Raw genomic sequence first — 19601 nt, forward strand, 5'->3', positions numbered from 1 at the left:
CCCTTTATGTATAAAGTAGAAACTTAAAAAATCTTGTCAGAAACAGCAGGCCCAATTTTAAAATAATTTTCAGAGCAAGAGACAAGCTTGCAGAATGAATTGGCCTTCTTGTTAGTAGTCAACTTGTTGTAGTACAGACACTGTACAAGCTGTTATTAAATGTAGGTCAAGGGTATCGTTTTCACTTGTTACGCATGTAGGGTTATTGATATTTCAGTTACACAAGCATTTCCATTTACTGTACCATTCTTTTTGTATCATTTACTGTCAATAAAGACCTGATCTAAGAGGAAGGTATGTACATTCATTATTGACAACTCGGTCTAAAATTAAACCTGTCAGTTAAGCAATTACCTGAAATAATGTTCATTGAGGCGTGTGGAATCTTGCTCCACTTTTAAAGCTGGACAATTGCCGTATGAACTTGTACCAAAGTGACCTTGACCGCAACAGAGATTTGTAGTTTATTCTAACACGACCAGCTAATAACCTACGACACTTGTAGAGCAAAATCTATCTCGGGTTATTCTGCAATAAACCGACCTTGAACTATGCTGCACGCACCGTGTTTTGGCTAATGGTGAGGCGTAGCATGCAGTTGTAATTTACGTTTGATGAAAATACTCCTCGGATTCTCGTCTAACTTTATTTGAAGTAAGTTGTGTTAGAATCGAAATAATAAGTAGCTAAATAATGTTTATTGTAGAATAACCCGAGTTTTGAGTTCTTATGCGTAGAAATATATAAGAACTCCAAACTCTGGTTATTCTACATTAAACCTAATTTTGATACTTATCATTATTTAATTAAATAAGATGCAGAAATCGAGATATTTAAATAATGTAGTACATAACGGCCGTATACACATACTAGTATAGACTACAAAAATTAAAACTAAAGGGTGTGTGAAAATTTCATTCCTATAGTTTTCAGATGCATATTATGTACAAGTGATTTGATCTGGGAATGACTTTTATATTTTATAATGTACAACTATGTCTTGCTGTCAGTTATGTTGTACAGTGACATTCGTCATAAAACATATGAAGCCAAAATGTTGAAATAGGAAGAATCTTTTTACACACTGTTTAAACTGCATTGATACTAAGTTGTTTTCCCATAGGGTAGTCATACACAATTAAATGTCTGTATTACTTTTATTTTGTGCAGAACAAGGAATACCCAATAGTAGATTTCAGCACCTGTGAGGATGAATGTAATGATAGCTGCATGGTCACAGTGCTGAAAAACCAAGGCCATTGGCTTACTTCTGTAAGTATATGCTGCTGTATTTTTATTTCAGTTTCAGTTTTGTTCAGCTTACCAAAAGGTTACTGACTGAATAGCGAACAGTGCAGATCTTGATCTGACTGCACGGATGTGCAGGCTGATCATGATCTACACTGGCCGCAAAGGCAGAATCAATCCTGTCCAGCATGCTAAAGGTTAAGCAGTCAAATGGTCAGTCATTTGATATGATGGATCTGATGTGCAGTGCACAGGTTCCAGAACTCTCTTTTACTTTTTCTAGGTTTTTTTTTTACTTAGCAGTTTCTGGTTAAGTTTTTGTATGTAAGCTGGTGTCTCATTCGAAGAAAAGAAATGCTATGGCTCTGAATTGCTTTTACACAAAACTGTTGCTCTTTTTGTACTTGTTAATGTTATTGTATTTATTCATTTAATTCTTGTGACAAAGATTTTGAAAATTTGAGCTTTGATGTCCTCTGCAAAGTAGTTTTGTAATGTTCAGCCAGATCAGGGTTTGAATAACAATTTTAACATAAATTTATATGCAGAAGTACTTAAAGTTGTATGTCCATAAAATTATGAAGGAAAGCATTTTAATTTTCTTTGAAGCTGATAGTTTTATACAGTGATGAAAACTTACTGTATGATCCTTGGTCAGTAACTGTATGATATATCGTAATAAGTGCAACTAAAACCTTACATAGTTGATTAACCCTTAGCCTGCTGGCGGCAAGTGATTCTGCCTTTGCGACCAGTGCAGACCAAGATCAGCCTGAACATCCGTGCAGTCTGATCATGGTCTGCACTGTTCGCTATTCAGTTAGTAATTTTTCAGTGAACACCCCTTTGAATAATAAGTGGTATGGCCCAAATTGAATGATGAACCAGTCCATTTTAGATATTTAGCAGGGTAAGGGTTAAGTTGCACTTGACTTTACTTTGTGGTGAAAACTTTATCTACTTACTGAACTTTTGACCTCAAGAATGCTGTTTTCAGCTTTTCAGGAAAACTGTTTCTGTCTTATATATACTGTATATGTCACTTAGTTGTAAAGGTTGTTAATTAATATTTACAGAAACCATTTACCCATGAATCTCTTCTGATTGATCGTAAAGAATTGAAGTTGACTATGAAGGAGAAGAGACTTGCAAAACAAAGTTATGTTATGGAGAAACGACTGAATGTCTCGTACAGTCGACCCTCATATGCTGCCTACTATCCGAGAGGTGTAACTCCATACCAGGGTACAATACGGTAAAACTTTATTGTTAACTTATATTAGAGTGGATGAGTGTTCCAATGAAAACAGTGTGTGATTAAGAAACCAGGGGTAGTGAGTTTAAACCCAGGCTCCTCCAACTAAAACTGTTAACATTGGGATAGGAGTCATGTGTACAGATGCTTTATGCCTGGCACACTGAAGAACCAGGGAAGCTTCTGGAATTGGAGCATTTTCTGTATCTCGCACTATCCTGCAACTAAAAATCTTACTGTCTTCTGGAGGAGTCGCCTATATTGGTACCAGGCACGACAGTACATAAACTTGGATACAAACAAAAAATGTTCTTGTGAAATTAATTCATATCTGATTTTTGGTACCTCGTAAAAAAGCTATTTCTTTTACAAATTTTTATTGAAATACATTTAATTTTCAATTAGATACCTTCTTACATAGCAATTGCATGGTTATCAGCTATGTTTGCAGTGTTGAGAATTCACAAAGTGTAAGTTTTTCTGCTTTATGACATGATGCAGATTGATAGAATTTGTCAGTGGCACTATTTGCAAATATTAATGGGGAAAAAAACATTGTGAATATTGCCCAATTTGCAATACTCAATAGCTGGATGACTTAAGTATGTGACAACTTTATTCTACAAGCAAACACAAAGTATACAAAAATTGGTTATCACTGTTTACATTGTTTTCACTGTTTATACGGTTGTCTGTGTTTATACGGTTGTCACCGTTTTTCGTTTGTTACTGTTTACAGGGGAAGAGGTGGTGCTATACAGAGGCCTATAGCAAGTGTAAAACCAATGGTATCTACACCAGTACCAATGAGACCAAAGATTGTTGCTGCTCCGCAGATCCTGAAACCAGGTGTCTCTGTTCACCAAGTCCTGACCACAACTGGTAAGGCTTTTGTTAGTGCAAATCAAAGTACTTCTTAGCTCATCTGATTTTTTGAAAAAAAATGATGAGTTATTGTCATCACTTGAGCGGTTGTCGGCGTCGGCGTTGCCTGGTTAAGTTTTATGTTTAGGTCAGCTTTTCTCCTAAACTATCAAAGCTATTGCTTTGAAACTTGGAATACTTGTTCACCATCATAAGCTGACCCTGTATAGCAAGAAACATAACTCCATCTTGCTTTTTGCAAGATTTATGGCCCCTTTTGTACTTAGAAAATATCAGATTTCTTGGTTAAGTTTTATGTTTAGGTCAACTTTTCTCCTAAACTATCAAAGCTATTGCTTTGAAACTTGGAATACTTGTTTACCATCATAAGCAGACCCTGTACATCAAGAAACATAACTCCATCTTGCTTTTTGCAAGAATTATTGCCCCTTTTGGACTTAGAAAATCAGTTTTCTTGGTTAAGTTTTATGTTTAGGTCAGTTTTTATCCTAAACCATCAAAGCTATTGCTTTAAAACTTGCAACACTTGTTCACCATCATAAGCTGACCCTGTACAGCAAGAAACATAACTCCATCCTGCTTTTTGCAAGATTTATGGCCCCTTTTGGACTTAGAAAATATCAGATTTCTTGGTTAAGTTTTATGTTTAGGTGAACTTTTTCTCTTAAACTATCAAAGCTATTGCTTTGAAACTTGCAACACTTGTTCACCATCATAAGCTGACCCTGTACAGCAAGCAACATAACTCCATCCTGCTTTTTGCAATAATTATTGCCCCTTTTGGACTTAGAAAATCATTTTCTTGGTTGAGTATTATGTTTAAGTATACTTTTCTCATAAACTATCAAAGCTATTGCTTTAAAACTTGCAACAGTTTTTCACCATCATAAGTGGACACTGTACATTAAGAAACATAACTCTATCCTGCTTTTTGCAAGAATGATGGCCCTTTTTAGACTTAGAAAATCATGGGTAGGACAATAATTCTATTATACAAAAAAAATCAGATGAGCGTCAGCACCCGCAAGGCGGTGCTCTTGTTTGTACCCTGGAGTGGCTGGGAGGTTGCTGACTTCTAGTCACTAACCTTTCACCTCCACGAGTTAAAGCACTGCTACTGCCATGTTAGGAAACAATCTAGCTGGTTTGCAGAACTGGTGGTTCTGTCTTTGAAAGAATTCCCAGAGGGGCATCTTGGGTGAGTCTTCCTCCACCATTCAAAGCTGGATAGCTGCCGTATAAGCTAAGCTGTTTTGATGTGACTTTGAGTGCTAAGGATGTGCAGTGCGATAAGTAAAATATAGGGATTATTCCAGGATATTTAAATGATTTCAAGCAGTTGAATGTGCCACAGTTTTAGGAGTTTCTATCCCCACAAAATTACCATTTTGATATAAAACACAGTTTTATGTCTAAAACATTAATTGATTTCACAGTTACTGTAGTCAGTTTTTATGCCCCATTAAAGGTGGGCATATTGAAATCGCACTGTCCATCCGTGTGTGTGTCTGTGCATGCATGTGTCTGTCCATGTAAATTCTTGTCCGGGTTGTAACTCTGCCATCCATAAAGGGATTTTAAAATAATTTGGCATAAATGTTTACCATAATGAGACGATGTGTCTTGCGCAAGACCCAGACCCCTAGCTCCAAGGTCGAGGTCAAAGGTTAACAGGGTCTGTTTCGTGTCCTGTCCATAACTCTGCCATCCATGAAGGGATTATGAAATAACTTGACATAAATGTTTACCATAATGAGTCTACTTGTCATGCACAAGACCCGGACCCCTAGCTCCAAGGTCAAGGTTACACTTAGAAGTCAAAGGTTAACAGGGTTTGTTTCGTGTCCGGTCCATAACTCTGCCATTGATGAAGGGATTTTGAAATTACTTGGCATAAATGTTCCCCACAATGAGACGACATGTCGTGTACAAGATCCAGACCCCTAGCTCTAAGGTCAAGGTCACACTTAGAGGTTAAAGGTTAACATGGTCTGTTTCTTGTCCAGTCCATAACTCTGCCGTTGATGAAGGGATTTTAAAATTTCTTGGCAAAAATGTTCCCTATATTGAGATGACGTGTCATGCGCAAGACCCAGACTCCTAGCTCCAAGGTCAAAGCCACACTTAGACGTCAAAGGTGTTTCTTGTCAGGTCAATAATTCTGCCATTTATCAAGGGATTTGAAAATAATTTGACACAAATGTTAACCATATTGAGATGTGTCACGCTTATGACCCGGGTCTCTTGGGTCAAGGTCAAGGTCACGAAATGATGTGTGTTTTTTTGCACAGACAACTGTAGCATTCTTGGGTATACTTCAGGGGCATTTGTCACCAATAGTGACAGCTCTTGTTTACAATCATAGGCCTGATGAAAACACATTCTTTACATGTTTCAAGTTTGCTGGTATATAACAGTTAATGATATCATACCTGATCACTTTAGCTTGTTATTCCTTTTTTTCAGATCTGAAAAAGTAACATGGTATAACATTAGTTTAAAAATAAACCTTTATGTTAACATAGGAATGATTTTTTACGCATCCTTCATATACAATATTTTTGTGAAAATAATATAAGCTGTTATTAAATGCTTTTATTTTACTTACAGAAATTGTGTTACCTGGAACCAACACATCTACAGAAGCAGGAACCACTGAACCAAAGAAAATACCTGCTGGGCAACAAGTTCTTGTCATACGTACCCCCAAGGGTGTCTATATAAGAACCCCAGATGGGAAAATATTTGCAGTGAGGTCCAAACCACAGCCGGACTCCACATCTCCACTGGACACACTGGCAAATACAGGGAGCGGCATGAGCACTGGAGTGACAATTGTACGACCAACCACTACAACAACAGTGAGTGCTGGTGTGGCGACATCCAAGTTACCTGCAGGTGTGACCGTCATCCGACCTAAGCCAAGTCCTATTACCACCACTAGTGAGTAGTTATTTCTAGATATTAGTATGGCATACAGTATATTTCAGATAAATTGATAGGTTGTAAAGATACCTTGTAGCCCACCCGTTTAGCTTAATAGGGAGAGGGCAGATCTATGCATCTCGGGGTTGTAAGTTTGATCCCCGGGTGGGGCGTATGTTCTCCGTGATGATTTGATAAAAGACATTGTGTCTGAAATCAATCATCCTCCACCAGGTTTGTACTGGAACAGAACCCAGGAACATTGGTTAGGTTAATTGCATGCCGTTACATAACTGGAATACTGTTGAAAAATGGTGTTAAACACAAAACAAACAAACAAAGATACCTTGTATATCAAAATCAGACCCACTTTTTTGACCCAAGATTATTTATTATCTGTGAATCTGATTATTTAAATTACTGCTTTCAATAGATAATGCAGAAACTGATTTTATTTATATTAACAGGCATCCTTATTAATTAAATCAACATGATTACATAAAAGCTGTTTTTAAAGCCCTTTATAAAATGTAAAGTTATATGTTATTTTAACAGTCCACTACACAGAATGAAAATAAACTGCATTTTAAGCTTTTCACTTTTATTATAATTGCTATATTGAATTACAAATATTATTTTTATTACAGAGCCCTTGACTATCATTCGCCAAGGTCCCGGTCAGGTTAGAACCATTATACCAGTCACAATTGGTGCCAAAGTTTCAACCGTCTCTACTACCACTGGGCAGATGGCCATAATCTCGGCACAGTCACAGAAAGTTAGTGCAAACCTTCCAACCAGTTCCAAAATTAGAATTGTCACACCTAACACAACTACCAGTAATGCTACTGGTACAAAAGTTAGCTCCCTTGCTGCTCTTAAGAATCTCTCAGAAGGGAAAAAGACTATAGCAAACACCCCTGTATTCAGTGGTGAGAATACTGTTAAGAAGGTTGCTCCCAAACAGCAACCAGTCGTCCAGGACATGAAAAATATCATCATGCCAAAAGTAGGGAGTGTGTCTGGTAAACCTGAAACAAGCACAGATATGAAAATGGACATTCAAACTGACAATAATATGCAGAAAAATACTGCAACAAATGTGGGTAAAGAGTCGTCATGGAATTTACCACCAATAGATATGAAAGCTTTAAAATTACCTCGACAGTTAAGTGGTGTACAGAGTAGTGACAGTAAGAAAATGGAACAAAATTTGTCTAGTCTTAAAAACAAAACTTTGAACAAGTCTGTAAAACATGACATTACACGAGTTCAAGCTACAGGTGAAAATAGAAACAAAAAAGGAAAACCAAAATTTTCGTTGTCTGGTAGTCCGTCAGACTCAAGTCAGTCTGCGTCCCAGTCTCCTGTATCAGAGCTTTTAAATACAGAATATACACCACCCATTATGCCCCAGTCCGATCATCTATCTACTCGACCTTCAGATATAGACTTGCATGAGATGAAACTATCAGGTAATCAAAACTCTACTACTAATCTGTCACAGATGATGTCATCTGAAAACCTAAACCAAACGCAGTCAAACTGGTTAGGAAATCCTGGGAACCAGTCTATGTCTTTTCCAAGCAATAGTAACCAGAACCAGTCTGACAGTCAACAGAACCAGCCTGCTTTTCAGCAAATCCAGTCTGGTAGTCAACAGAACCAATTTGGCATTCAGCAAACACAATCTGGTAGTCGGCAGAATCGGTTTGGAAATCAGCAGAACAAATCAGGAAGTCTGCAGAACCAGTTTGGAATTCAACAGAATCAGTCTAGCATTCAACAGAATGTTGGATTTCAGCAACCAGCCCAACCAGCACAAAAGAGTACCTCAAGATCTAACAGTGGAATCTTCAATCCTGGTCTGCCAGATATGACAAGTGCTAATGAGATGAAGTCTGGACCTGGAGCTGTTGCATCAAATCAGCCATCCAACCAAGGTCAGATGTTCATGAATAACCAGGAAGGTACTAACATGTATGGTGATACGAGCAGTGGTGGTTTCATGAACATGCAAGGCAGTAACAGAAATATGGCGGTTGGTTTTGGCAACCAGACTACCTTCCAGGGTCAGAGTTCAGATTTTGGAAACCAAAATTCTGGATTTGGTACTGGTAATGCAGTTCCACAGCAAAACAGTGATACCATGGCAGATTTTACCATGAGTGGTATCCATAACAACTCCAGTTTCCTGTCTGAACTAACAGATGCAGATGATAATTTCCTGTCACAACTTGATGCTGGTTCTGACCAGAACAGTCAGTCATCAGTGGACAGTACACAGATGATGAACCAGTCTGCAAGTGGAATGTCCCAAAATGTTGGAATGGGAAACCAGTCAGGGTCAATTGGGTCACAGTCTGGTAACATGGGGATGCCCAGTCACCAGCAAGGCAATATGAATTTTGACATGTTCTCTAATCAGCAACAACAGAATCCTAATTTCTTTCAAAATTTTAGTGGAAATAACCAGTTTAACAGGAGCAATAGCTTTGGAGGCCAGCAGAACGTGAATATGTCCCAACAAGGGGGATTCCCTGGAGGTTCAATGTATCCTATGGGAGGTATGATGCAACCAAGTATGTTTCCGTATGCACCATTTGCTCCATACCCATATCCCCCAATGATGGCCCCAATGCCATATTATCCAATGCCCTTCCAGCCTCAGTATGGAGGACAGGGTGGCAATATGGGGCAACAGACTGGGAATATGGGCCAGCAAGGGCCCAATATTGCTCAGCCGGGATCAAGTATGGGTATGCCAGTGGGTCAGCAGGGAGATAACTCTTTCCAGCCTGGAATGGGTAATCAGTAAATATGCTTTTTAACATGGATATTAACTTTATTTGTGGTTTCAGTGTTTTGTAGATTAAAGTGCTTTTTTGAGAGAGACAGATACAACAATTGTATAATTGGATAGCAGAAAACTGGAATTTTAGTGCCATACTGTACTGTACCATACAGTTTGAAGGAATTACAGGACCAGCCTTGTGTATTCTGTGGAAAACATTCTTATTTGTATTCATGTGCAACAAAATTGCCTTTATACATGTGTTGTATTTTTTTTTTGCTTGATCCTGTAGTATGTAAGTGTACCAGTTAAATGATTAGTAAAGTAAAGTATTTAAGGTAAAGTAAAGATATTTTGATAATCATATAAATAAACAGAATAGTCTGTTTTATTTTTTCCTGACAAATAGTTTGCAATATATATGTGTATGTCACCTCTTGTAGAAAGAACAGACTATGAATTGTGGAAACAAGTATGAAAAAATTGGACTGACCCGATATTTATTACAAAAATGTTTTAAGTTTAATTTATTAGCACCATAAATTATATATTTACAATTATTTGATTCTTGTGCCACATACAGTTGAGAACACTATGCTAGTAAGGTATTAACCTTTAGCCTGCTGGCGCAAGTCATTCAGCCTTTGCGACCAGTGCAGACCAAGATCAGCCTGCACATCCGTGCAGTCTGATCATGGTCTGCACTGTTCGCCATTCAGTCACTATCTTTTTGGTAAGCACCCCTTTTAACAGTTAATGGTACTGTCCAAATTGAAAGATGGACAAGTTCATTATAGAAATTTAGCAGGATAAGGGTTAAGGCTATTTGTTATGGTATTACATTTATAAACTCTAACCTAAGGAAACTTTTATTTGAGACAAGCTTATGAAGTACAAATGACTACTGGAACAAATTGGACGTTTCTTTGTTTGGTTGCAGTTGTGTATGTTTACATCAGACTTTGAGCCACGCCATGAGAAAACCACAGTGCAATTGCGACCAGCATGGATCTAGACCAACCTGCACAGTCTGGACAGGATCCATGCTGTTTGCTAACCGTTTCTCTAATTGCGATGGCCTTTGAAAGCGAACAGCAAGGATCCTGACCAGACCATGGATCCATGCTGGTCGAGGATGCACTAAGTTGGTTTTCTCATGGCGTGGCTTATTTCATTGTTAAATAAAATTTGTGCAATAAGATTATTCTACTACAATGAAGTTAAAATTAAATCATGACCATATCTTTCATTAATTCATGTCATGTTACCTCATTCCATATCGGTATAATTAGAATGTTTTCACCGTGTACATGATCCGATAAATCCATGTGCAGTTGTTCGTGTACATGAGCTTATGTGTTTTCAGTGTACATTTAGCATAATCTTTGACATATTTTCTTATTTAATTTTGAACGCTGTTATATGGTACTTGTACTAATTTAAAGCATTGTTATATGTTGGGCTAATATCTTTGATGATGTCTGTAGAGTTTTACATTAAATCTGGTTAGATTGTTAGTAACAGTTCTTGTGTGTAGAGTGTATATGCTGAGTTTACAGCTACAGTGTGTTTACACATGACCAGGATCGTTATTTCATGAACAGCCAGCATTTTACTAGTTTATTCTATATTAATTTTTCTCTTGCAGTCAGTGATTGACATATCTATATTTTCTCCATTAGGTACATTATATATGAGCCATGCCATGAGAAAACCAACATAGTGGGTTTTGCGACCATGCTGTTCGCTTTTAAAGCCTACTGCAATTAGAGAAACCGTTAGCGAACAGCATGGATCCTGACCAGACTGCGCGGATGTGCAGGCTGGTCTGGATCCATGCTGGTCGCAAAACCCACTATGTTGGTTTTCCCATGGCACGGCTCATATATATATTATGCAACAATTTTGATTGGAATCTTCATATTAAGATCAATAAACTCTTGACACGATGTTTCTGTATAAGTTAAAATGATGGAATCATGTCTGTTTGGTAGTTTTATCAAATTTTTACTGTAAAAAAATCACTACTGAATAAAAAGGTTATTTAGCACATTTTTGGACCAGTACCCAGCCGCAAAACCTATTGGACTTACCAGTTGGCTTGTCCAAAATGTTTTTTTCCAAAGAGGTACTTTTCCAAATATATTGCTGTATTGTACAGAAAAGTGTTAATAACCCAACTACATCAATCACCTAGGCTGCTTTAGAGAGATCCTTAGGTGTCCCATTTTCTCCTTTTGAATAATAGAAATGTATCTCATGTATAGAAGTGCTACAATTGTTGGATCCAAAATGGCGTTTTAGCAACAATTAAGCTAGATAGTAACTGGAACAAAAAAAGTATAAATTTTGATACTGGCTGTTGTTATACGCATGTGTCATGTTTTATTTGTAACTCATTCACTTGTTTTGTAAGTATTCATCTCGTATACAGAAAGGTATCCTGCATGAACCAGATACTTTCTGAATAAGACTAAAGAAACATTGACTCATCTGTGTACATAATCATCATCATTTATAACAAATTCTTGGTTGTTGTTGCTGTTTTTGTACCATTCAGTATTGTTTATGATTTTTAATAAACAACTCCTTTAACTATGTCGCTGTATAGACAGTTAATATGTACAGTCATTTTAACATTTTTGTCACAGTATAAACAGTAAGTATGTACAAAAGCTTTGATATTTATGTCAGTTTGTTTACAATTATTATGTATAATTCTTCTCATGGTATTGATGGTAAAATATAGTCAGACAAAGTCCCGAATCAACTTATGTTTAAGTATCATAGAATTATAGAAATTTCTAGGCAGAAATTGAAATATGACTGGTGTTTATGATGATCATGCATTGTATAATGTATGGTAGACATAGCCAACAGGAAATTGATTTAGCCCAAAGACTTACATGAGAAATACAATATAACCAGTTCTGGGCATGTGTACTTTACTGTTTGGATTACAAATGAATCTGCTGAACTAGGCAACATGTCAAACTTGCAGGATTTCAAATCAAAAACTACCTTTTATCTGTAAGCGAGTATGAATTGTTGAATCACCTTGAAAATGGTTTCACCTTAAGGTTGAGAAGAAGGCCTTGAGAAACAAAAATCAAACAACACCAAATCATAGAAAGAAAGAGTTGTTTGACATGAAAATTGAACAGCATGTAAAACATGTATATTACTTTACAAACTCCTTGTCAGTATACTGATATAAACATTGAATTCCGGAAAAGGTTTGCCTAAAGGGGCTCCACTTCCGGACAGTTAAACGCCTTTAAAAACTCACCATTTTCAAAGAACAGTTACACATGTTTGTGTTGATGCATTTGCAATAGCGTGCATGTGGTGAAATTTCGCATAACAAGGATGAACACAGTTTTCAGCAATTGTTTATCTTTATTTCTTTACAAATGGTATTCATTTTCAAAGGGCGACAACTTTTTCGGAATATTTTAAGTACAAATGGCATTCATTTTCAAAGGGAGACAACTTTTTCCGATTATTTTTAAGTAATTGTTGAGAAAAAGTTGTCTTCCTTTGAAATTGAATGCCATGTTTTACATGCTGTTCAATTTTCATGTCAAACACCTCTTTCTTTCTATAATTTGATGTTATTTCCTGTTAACTTCGTGCAAGTTTGAATGATGTATTATAAGAAATGTATTTTTATGTTGTTTTTAATATACATCAGATGCTAGTCAGTCAGTAATTATGTGTAAAGTTATCTGTGTATGATTAAATGCTATTTTATTAATTTGACAGTTTTATTTGATTTTTTTTATCTTGGGCAATAATGTACTTTGTTAAATAAATAGAATTTATTAAACAGAACAGAATTCTATTGGAGCATAAGTAATTAAATGTTGAAAATTAACCCTTACCGTGCTGGACAAAATTGATTCTGCCTTTGCAGCCAGTGTAGATCATGATCAGCCTGCACATCTGTGCAGTCTGATCAAGATCTGCACTGATAACAATTCAGTCAGTATCTTTTTGGTAAGCACCCCTTTTAACAGTTAATGATACTGCCAAAATTGAAAGATTGACAGTTTCATCATAGAAATTTAACAGGGTAAGGGTTAATATCAGTGCTAGCAGTGCTATGAACATTTGTTGGGGAAACTGTATTGTTTATTCTAACATTGACTTGGAAATTTCTATTGTTTGATCCACCTTTTATGTAACAATTTCCTATATTGAGTAGAAATATTTAGACACAAGCTAAGGCACACAAGGTCCTCCTTTATATATACAGTGCTCTACAACAGTCTGGAGACAGGTAGGGAATAAATAATAAATGCATGAAACATAGAATATAATGTTTGTTATATCATTTTGACAAAAGCATTTAAATTGTTGTTTTATTTTTGTTTGCTTTGTGGATAATCAAACTGTGCTCTGTATTGAAACAGTATGAATTCTAGGGACCAATATTCATATACTTCTCATTTATCTCCAGACTTTTGGAGGGCACTCTATACCTGTACAATTCATTTTAACCTTTAGCCTGCTAAATTTGTAGAATGGACTGGTCCATCATTCCATTTGGGCAGTACTGTTTATTATTTGAAGGTGTGTTCAATGAAAAATTTTAAAGATATTTTGAAAATTATAAAAGATTTTATTACCTCCCCAGTGTTACTTTAGAGTTGTTAACCTTTAGTCTGCTTGATTTCTAAATGAACTGGTCCATCATTTAATTTGGGAAATACCATTTATTATTCGAAGGGGTGTTCACTGAAAATTTACTGACTGAATAGCGACCAGTGCAGACCGTGATCATGGTCTACACTGGTCGCAAAGGCAGACTCACTTGCCGCCAGCAGGCTAAAGGTTAAATAATCAAGGCCTTCGCATGGATCCACAAGAAGGCATTGTTTATTTGAATTCTAACATGCTCATTAAAACATGATGAATTATACTATGCTGAAACTTAATTCTTCCGAGTAGTAATGATCAGGTTTTCATGCCTATATTTGATGCTGTAATCGATATCGTAATGTTGTTTATTGCAGGATATACAATTCTTGACCTCTTCCTTTGTTTAGCTGATATAAAAAAAATATTGTTGCATGTTAGAATTGTGTATACTTTGAATCTTGCAAAATAAAGCTGCATATCATGAAAAGCCTTACAAATATGGTGGATTTAAAGTAAATCAAGTAACAGCAATTAAACCATTGTCTCATATAAACGCTAAGTAGTATAGAATGTATACTAAAGCCGTGTTAATCTGAAGATGCAAAAAGGTTTAAGCATATTGATGATATTTTTACACACATTGTAGTATACAATTATGTCTCCCACCACACAGTGGTGTGGGAGACATATTGATTTACTCCAGTCTGTGTGTCTGTCTGTCTGTCTGTCAAACAGCTTGTCCGCACTCTAAATCGAACATTACTCATCCGATCTTCACCAAACTTCAACAAAATATGTCTGCCAATAAGTGCTCGGCCAAGTTCGATAACCAGCCAAATCGGCTTAGGCACTTTGGAATTATGGCTCTTGATTTACCAAAAACACTCAGATTTCTTGCGCAGTTTTAACCCTAAACCGGTGCTATACTACTAGTAGTATAGGCGTTCTTTTGGTGTCAAGTAAGTGCATGCACATGTGGATTAAGTAAACAGTATATAAAGACTGACTTACTATTTAGATGATTAGGCAGTTGTGGGAGACATGCGCTTTTCACAAAAGCATCTCTAGTTGATTTTGATTCCATACCTCATGTTTTTATTTCGATGTAAAATGTAAATGAGATGTGGAACCAAAATTTGTAGTCCTGTTTAGCGCCATATAACCTATACTGTGTTGGAGCGCCGTAAAACCCAAATAAATAAATAGTATACAGTTGAATTTTGTTCACTCTAACTCAGATGATTCGAACACAACCCTTTGCATGGACTCATCATCAGGGCCCGCATTTTAATTCTATTTGTATGTTGTTTCGGTGGCTAGAACTACCTATAACTCGAACATATTTTCCAGGTCTTGTCGAGTTCAAGCGAACAAAGTTTGACTGTATATTAACCCTCAGGTGTGTCTTGTAATTAGTTAAAGCTGTAAATAGAAAGATTTTTTTTATCTTCTTGTCTTCTGTTTAATGAGATTTATATGGACTGTCATTGGTTGAAATAATACAGGAATAGTAGCACCTTAGGAAAGCAACATTATGAACATAAAGTTGTTTGTTATTATACAGAGGTTCTTGTTTAAGAGAGGTGAATTTACACAGAAACTGTTCAAGTTGGAAAGAATATGTCTTTGAAGGGACATAGTAGGGTGATGTTTATACAAAATGTATATGTTTACAGATGTTATTTTATATCGGACATTCTCAAGTAATGATAGGCATTTTATAATAGAATTATGCTTTTTAGCTCAACTATTCTACTCACCTTGGCGTCCGCGTCAAACCTTGGTTAAAGTTTTGCAATGCAAGTACATATGGCTATCATTTAAAGGCATATAGCTTTGAAACTTACTTTTTCTTTTTTGTAGGTCTCTCTGACCTGCGTTTTGGCCATATTATGCCCCCCTTTTGGTTAAAGTTTTACATGCAAGTTACTATCTCCAAAACTAATGCAGATATTGAATTGACACTTCACATGTGTCTTCGGGGTTATAAAACTAGTTGATAGCATCAAGTTCCATCACTCTGACCTGCATTTTGGCCAAATTATGCCCCCTTTTGGACTTAGAAAATCCTGGTTAAAGTTTTGCGTGCAAATACATACAGCTATTACTTAAAGGCATATAGATTTGAAACTTATTTTTTCTTTTTCTAGATCAATTACCAACCTCACTGGGTCAAGTCCCATAACTCTGACATGTATTTTGGGCAAATTATGCCCGTTTTGGACTTAGAAAATTCTGGTTAAAGTTTTGCATGCAAGTTACCATCTGCGGAACAAATGCAGATATTAAATTGAAACTTCACATGTGCCTGCAGGGTTATAAAACTAGTTGATTGCATCAAGTCCCATAACTCTGACATGTATTTTGGTCAAATTCTGTCCCCTTTTGAACTTAAAACTTCTGGTTACAGTTGTGCATGCAAGTTACTATCTTCAAAACTAATGCAGATACTGGATTGAAACTCTATAGATATTTTAACATTTAGGGTAATATTTTCCTGCTTCTGGGACAATAATTCGAATAGTCGAGCATTGGCTGTCTTACGGACAGCTCTTGTTATAAGTATGGTAGAACGCTCTTTTTACATTACCAGTAAGTTTTCTGGAGCCTTGATAAATCAAACCATTTTGTTGGATCTTGTATGTTTAAATTTGCTGTAGCAATCATCTGTAGTAAGCAGCCACTTGCCTGAAGCTGCCAGCCAGTAAACATTCAGAATTGACATTTTGTTTTTAATTGAGCCACACCATGAGAAAACCAACATTGGATCCATGCTGTTCGCTAATAGTTTCCCTAATTGCAATAGCCTTTGAAAGCGAACAGCATGGATGCGCAGGCTGGTCTGGATCCATGCTGGTCGCAAAGCCACTATGTTGGTTTTCTCATGGCGCGGCTCAATTAAGTTCAGCCTTCCTAAAGTAGCCAAATTGTGACACTTCAACATTGGTTGCATAGTACAGGATTGACAATACTAATTTTTGACAAAATGTTTTGTAAGTAAAACATATCAATGGTGTTCCTTCTGTAAATACACATTTCAGTATTTGTTTACAGTGTAATGTTTGTTCACTATATTACTGTTTTGTTATGTTTGTATTCTGGTATAACCATACAGACTCGCCATCAGTGACAGCCTAAAAGATATATAATTTACTTAATTGTATGTTTGTCTACATGTGCTATGTTTATGATCTTGTATATTTGTATAAAATAAATGATCCAATTGCAAGTAAATATTTGTTCAGTTTTGCTGTCTGATTACAAGACATCGACGCTGAAGAAATGTGGAGCCAGGAGGGGGATACAAAGAGTAATATTTCAGTGTGAACTAAGCCTTTTCCACCTGGTTTATAGGCTGCTTTTAAGAGAAACTTGACAAGATTTAGTATAATAATAGATGTTTTTAAAACATGTACTTATCCTCCCTTGCCCCCCATGACATGTTCCATTTTCAGTCCTATGATCACTATGAACTTGACCTGCTAATTCCCCAAAACAATCGGGGTCATCAACTTCATAAGCGCAATCATGCTATGAAGTTTGAAGATACTTGGTCAAGTGGTTCTCAAGTTATTGAATGAAAACTGTTTTTAAGGTTCAGGCCCATGACTTTGACTTTTGACTTATTGACCCCAAAAAACAATAGGTTTCTTCTGCTACATTAAGCATAATCATGCTATCAAGTTTGAAGGTTCTGGTTCAAGCGTTTTTCAAGTTATTGAGGGGAAACCGTGACCTTGACCTACTGACCCCAAAACAATAGGATCAGATGCTCGTGTTTTCAAGTTTGAAGCTTCTAGGTCAAGTAACCGCCTCGGTAGCTTAGTGGTAGAGCGCCCGCTTCGAGTGTGGGAGGTTATGGGTTCGATCCCTGGCCACGTTATACCAAAGACGTAAAAAATGGTACTAGTAGCTTCCTCGCTTGGCGCTCAGCATTAAGAGGGTAGTGCTAGGACTGGTCAGCTCGGTGTCAGTATAATGTGTCTGGGTGGGGTAACATGTCGCATGTCTATGGCGTGATATTCCAGTGAGGCAGCGCTATAAAGTTGGGCATTGTGCTCACTGCTACAAGTAGGCATCGTCGTTTATATGACTGAAAAATTGTTGAAAAAGACGTTAAACCCGAACACACACACACACACACACACACACACACACACACACACACTTCTAGGTCAAGTGGTTCTTAAGTTATTGGACGGAAATTGTTTTCCATGTTCAGACCCCTATGACCTTTACCTACTGACCCCAAAAACTTTAGGGTCAACTACTTCATAAGCCCAATGGTGACGCCAAGTTTGAAGCTGATCGACTTCTCTGGCTTACTACAGCAGCTGATCGGCTTCAATGACACATTTCAGCAGCTGATCGGCTTCTAATACTTATTTCAGCAGCTGATCGGCTTCTATGACTCACTACAGCAGCTGATTGGTTTTTTCGACTTGCTACAGCAGCTAATTGGTTTCAGTGATTTATTACAGCAGCTGATCGACTTCTCTGGCTTACTACAGCAGCCGACCGGCTTCAATGACTCATTTCAGCAGCTAATTGCCTTCAGTCACTCATTTCAGCAGCTGATCGGCTTCAGTTACGCATAATCAGCATCTGATCAGTTTTTAGCTCATCTGATTTTTTATAAAAAAAAATGATGAGTTATTGTCATCGCTTGAGCGGTGTTGGCGTCGGCTTCGGCGTCTGCGTCAGCGTTGCCTGGTTAAGTTTTACGTTTAGGTCAGCTTTTCTCCTAAACTATCAAAGCTATTGCTTTGAAACTTGGAACACTTGTTCACCATCATAAGCTGACCCTGTACAGCAAGAAACATAACTCCATCCTGCTTTTTGCAAGATTTATGGCCCCTTAAAAGTTTTGTACTTAGAAAATAGCAGAATATTTGGTTAAGTTTTATGTTTAGGTCATTTTTTCTCCTAAACTATCAAAGCTATTGCTTTGAAACTTGCAACACTTGTTAACCATCATAAGCTGACCCTGTACATCAAGAAACATAACTCCATCCTGCTTTTTGCAAGAATTATTGCCCCTTTTGGACTTAGAAAATATCTGATTTCTTGGTTAAATTTTATGTTTAGGTCAACTTTTCTCTTAAACTACCAAAGCTATTGCTTTGAAACTTGCAACACTCATTCAGCATCATAAGCTGACCCTGTACAGCAAGAAACATAACTCCATCCTGCTTTTTGCAATAATTATTGCCCCTTTTGGACTTAGAAAATCAGTTTTAGTCAGCTTTTCTCATAAACTATTAAAGCTATTGCTTTAAAACTTGCAACAGTTTTTGACCATCATAAGTGGATAATGTACATCAAGAAACATAACTCTATCCTGCTTTTTGCAAGAATGATGGCCTTTTTTAGACTTAGAAAATCATGCATAGGAGAATATTTCTATTATACAAAAAAATCAGATGAGCGTCAGCACCCGCAAGGCGGTGCTCTTGTTTTGACTCACAACAGCAGTTAATCAGCTTCTATGTATCATCACTGCAGCTGATCGGTTTCTTTGACTCACTGTAACAGCTGATCCTCTTTGACTCACTACAGCAGCTGATTGGCCTCTTTGACTCACTACAGCAGCTGATTAGCTCTTTGACTCACAACAGCAGCTGATCTGCCTCTTTGACTCACTACTACAGCTAATCGCCGTCCATGGCCGACTACAGCAGCTGATAGGCTTCTATGACCCACAACAGAGCTGTAACAGCTGATCGGCCTCTTCGACTCACTACAGTAGCTGATCTGCCTCTTTGACTCACTACAGCAGCTGATCGGCTTCCATGACCCACTACAGCAGCTGATCGGTTTCGATGACCCACTACAGGAGCTGATTGACCT

At 37.1% G+C, this 19601-nt stretch overlaps 1 protein-coding gene across 1 annotated transcript in view; it reads left to right on the forward strand.

Annotated features, from left to right (window-relative positions):
• LOC123530438 (helicase ARIP4-like) overlaps positions 1-16985 on the forward strand; it is a 41744-nt gene extending 24759 nt beyond the window's left edge. The window contains exons 20-24 of the mRNA XM_053521499.1: positions 1171-1272; positions 2325-2503; positions 3243-3385; positions 5999-6331; positions 6961-16985. Of these exons, the coding sequence (XP_053377474.1) occupies positions 1171-1272; positions 2325-2503; positions 3243-3385; positions 5999-6331; positions 6961-9131 (2928 nt within the window). The 3' untranslated portion in view covers positions 9132-16985. The remainder of the gene's footprint in view (positions 1-1170; positions 1273-2324; positions 2504-3242; positions 3386-5998; positions 6332-6960) is intronic.
• The last annotated feature ends 2616 nt before the right edge of the window (positions 16986-19601 follow it).

Source organism: Mercenaria mercenaria, chromosome 13 (genome assembly GCF_021730395.1).
Source record: "Mercenaria mercenaria strain notata chromosome 13, MADL_Memer_1, whole genome shotgun sequence".
Taxonomy (NCBI): Eukaryota; Metazoa; Mollusca; class Bivalvia; order Venerida; family Veneridae; genus Mercenaria; species Mercenaria mercenaria.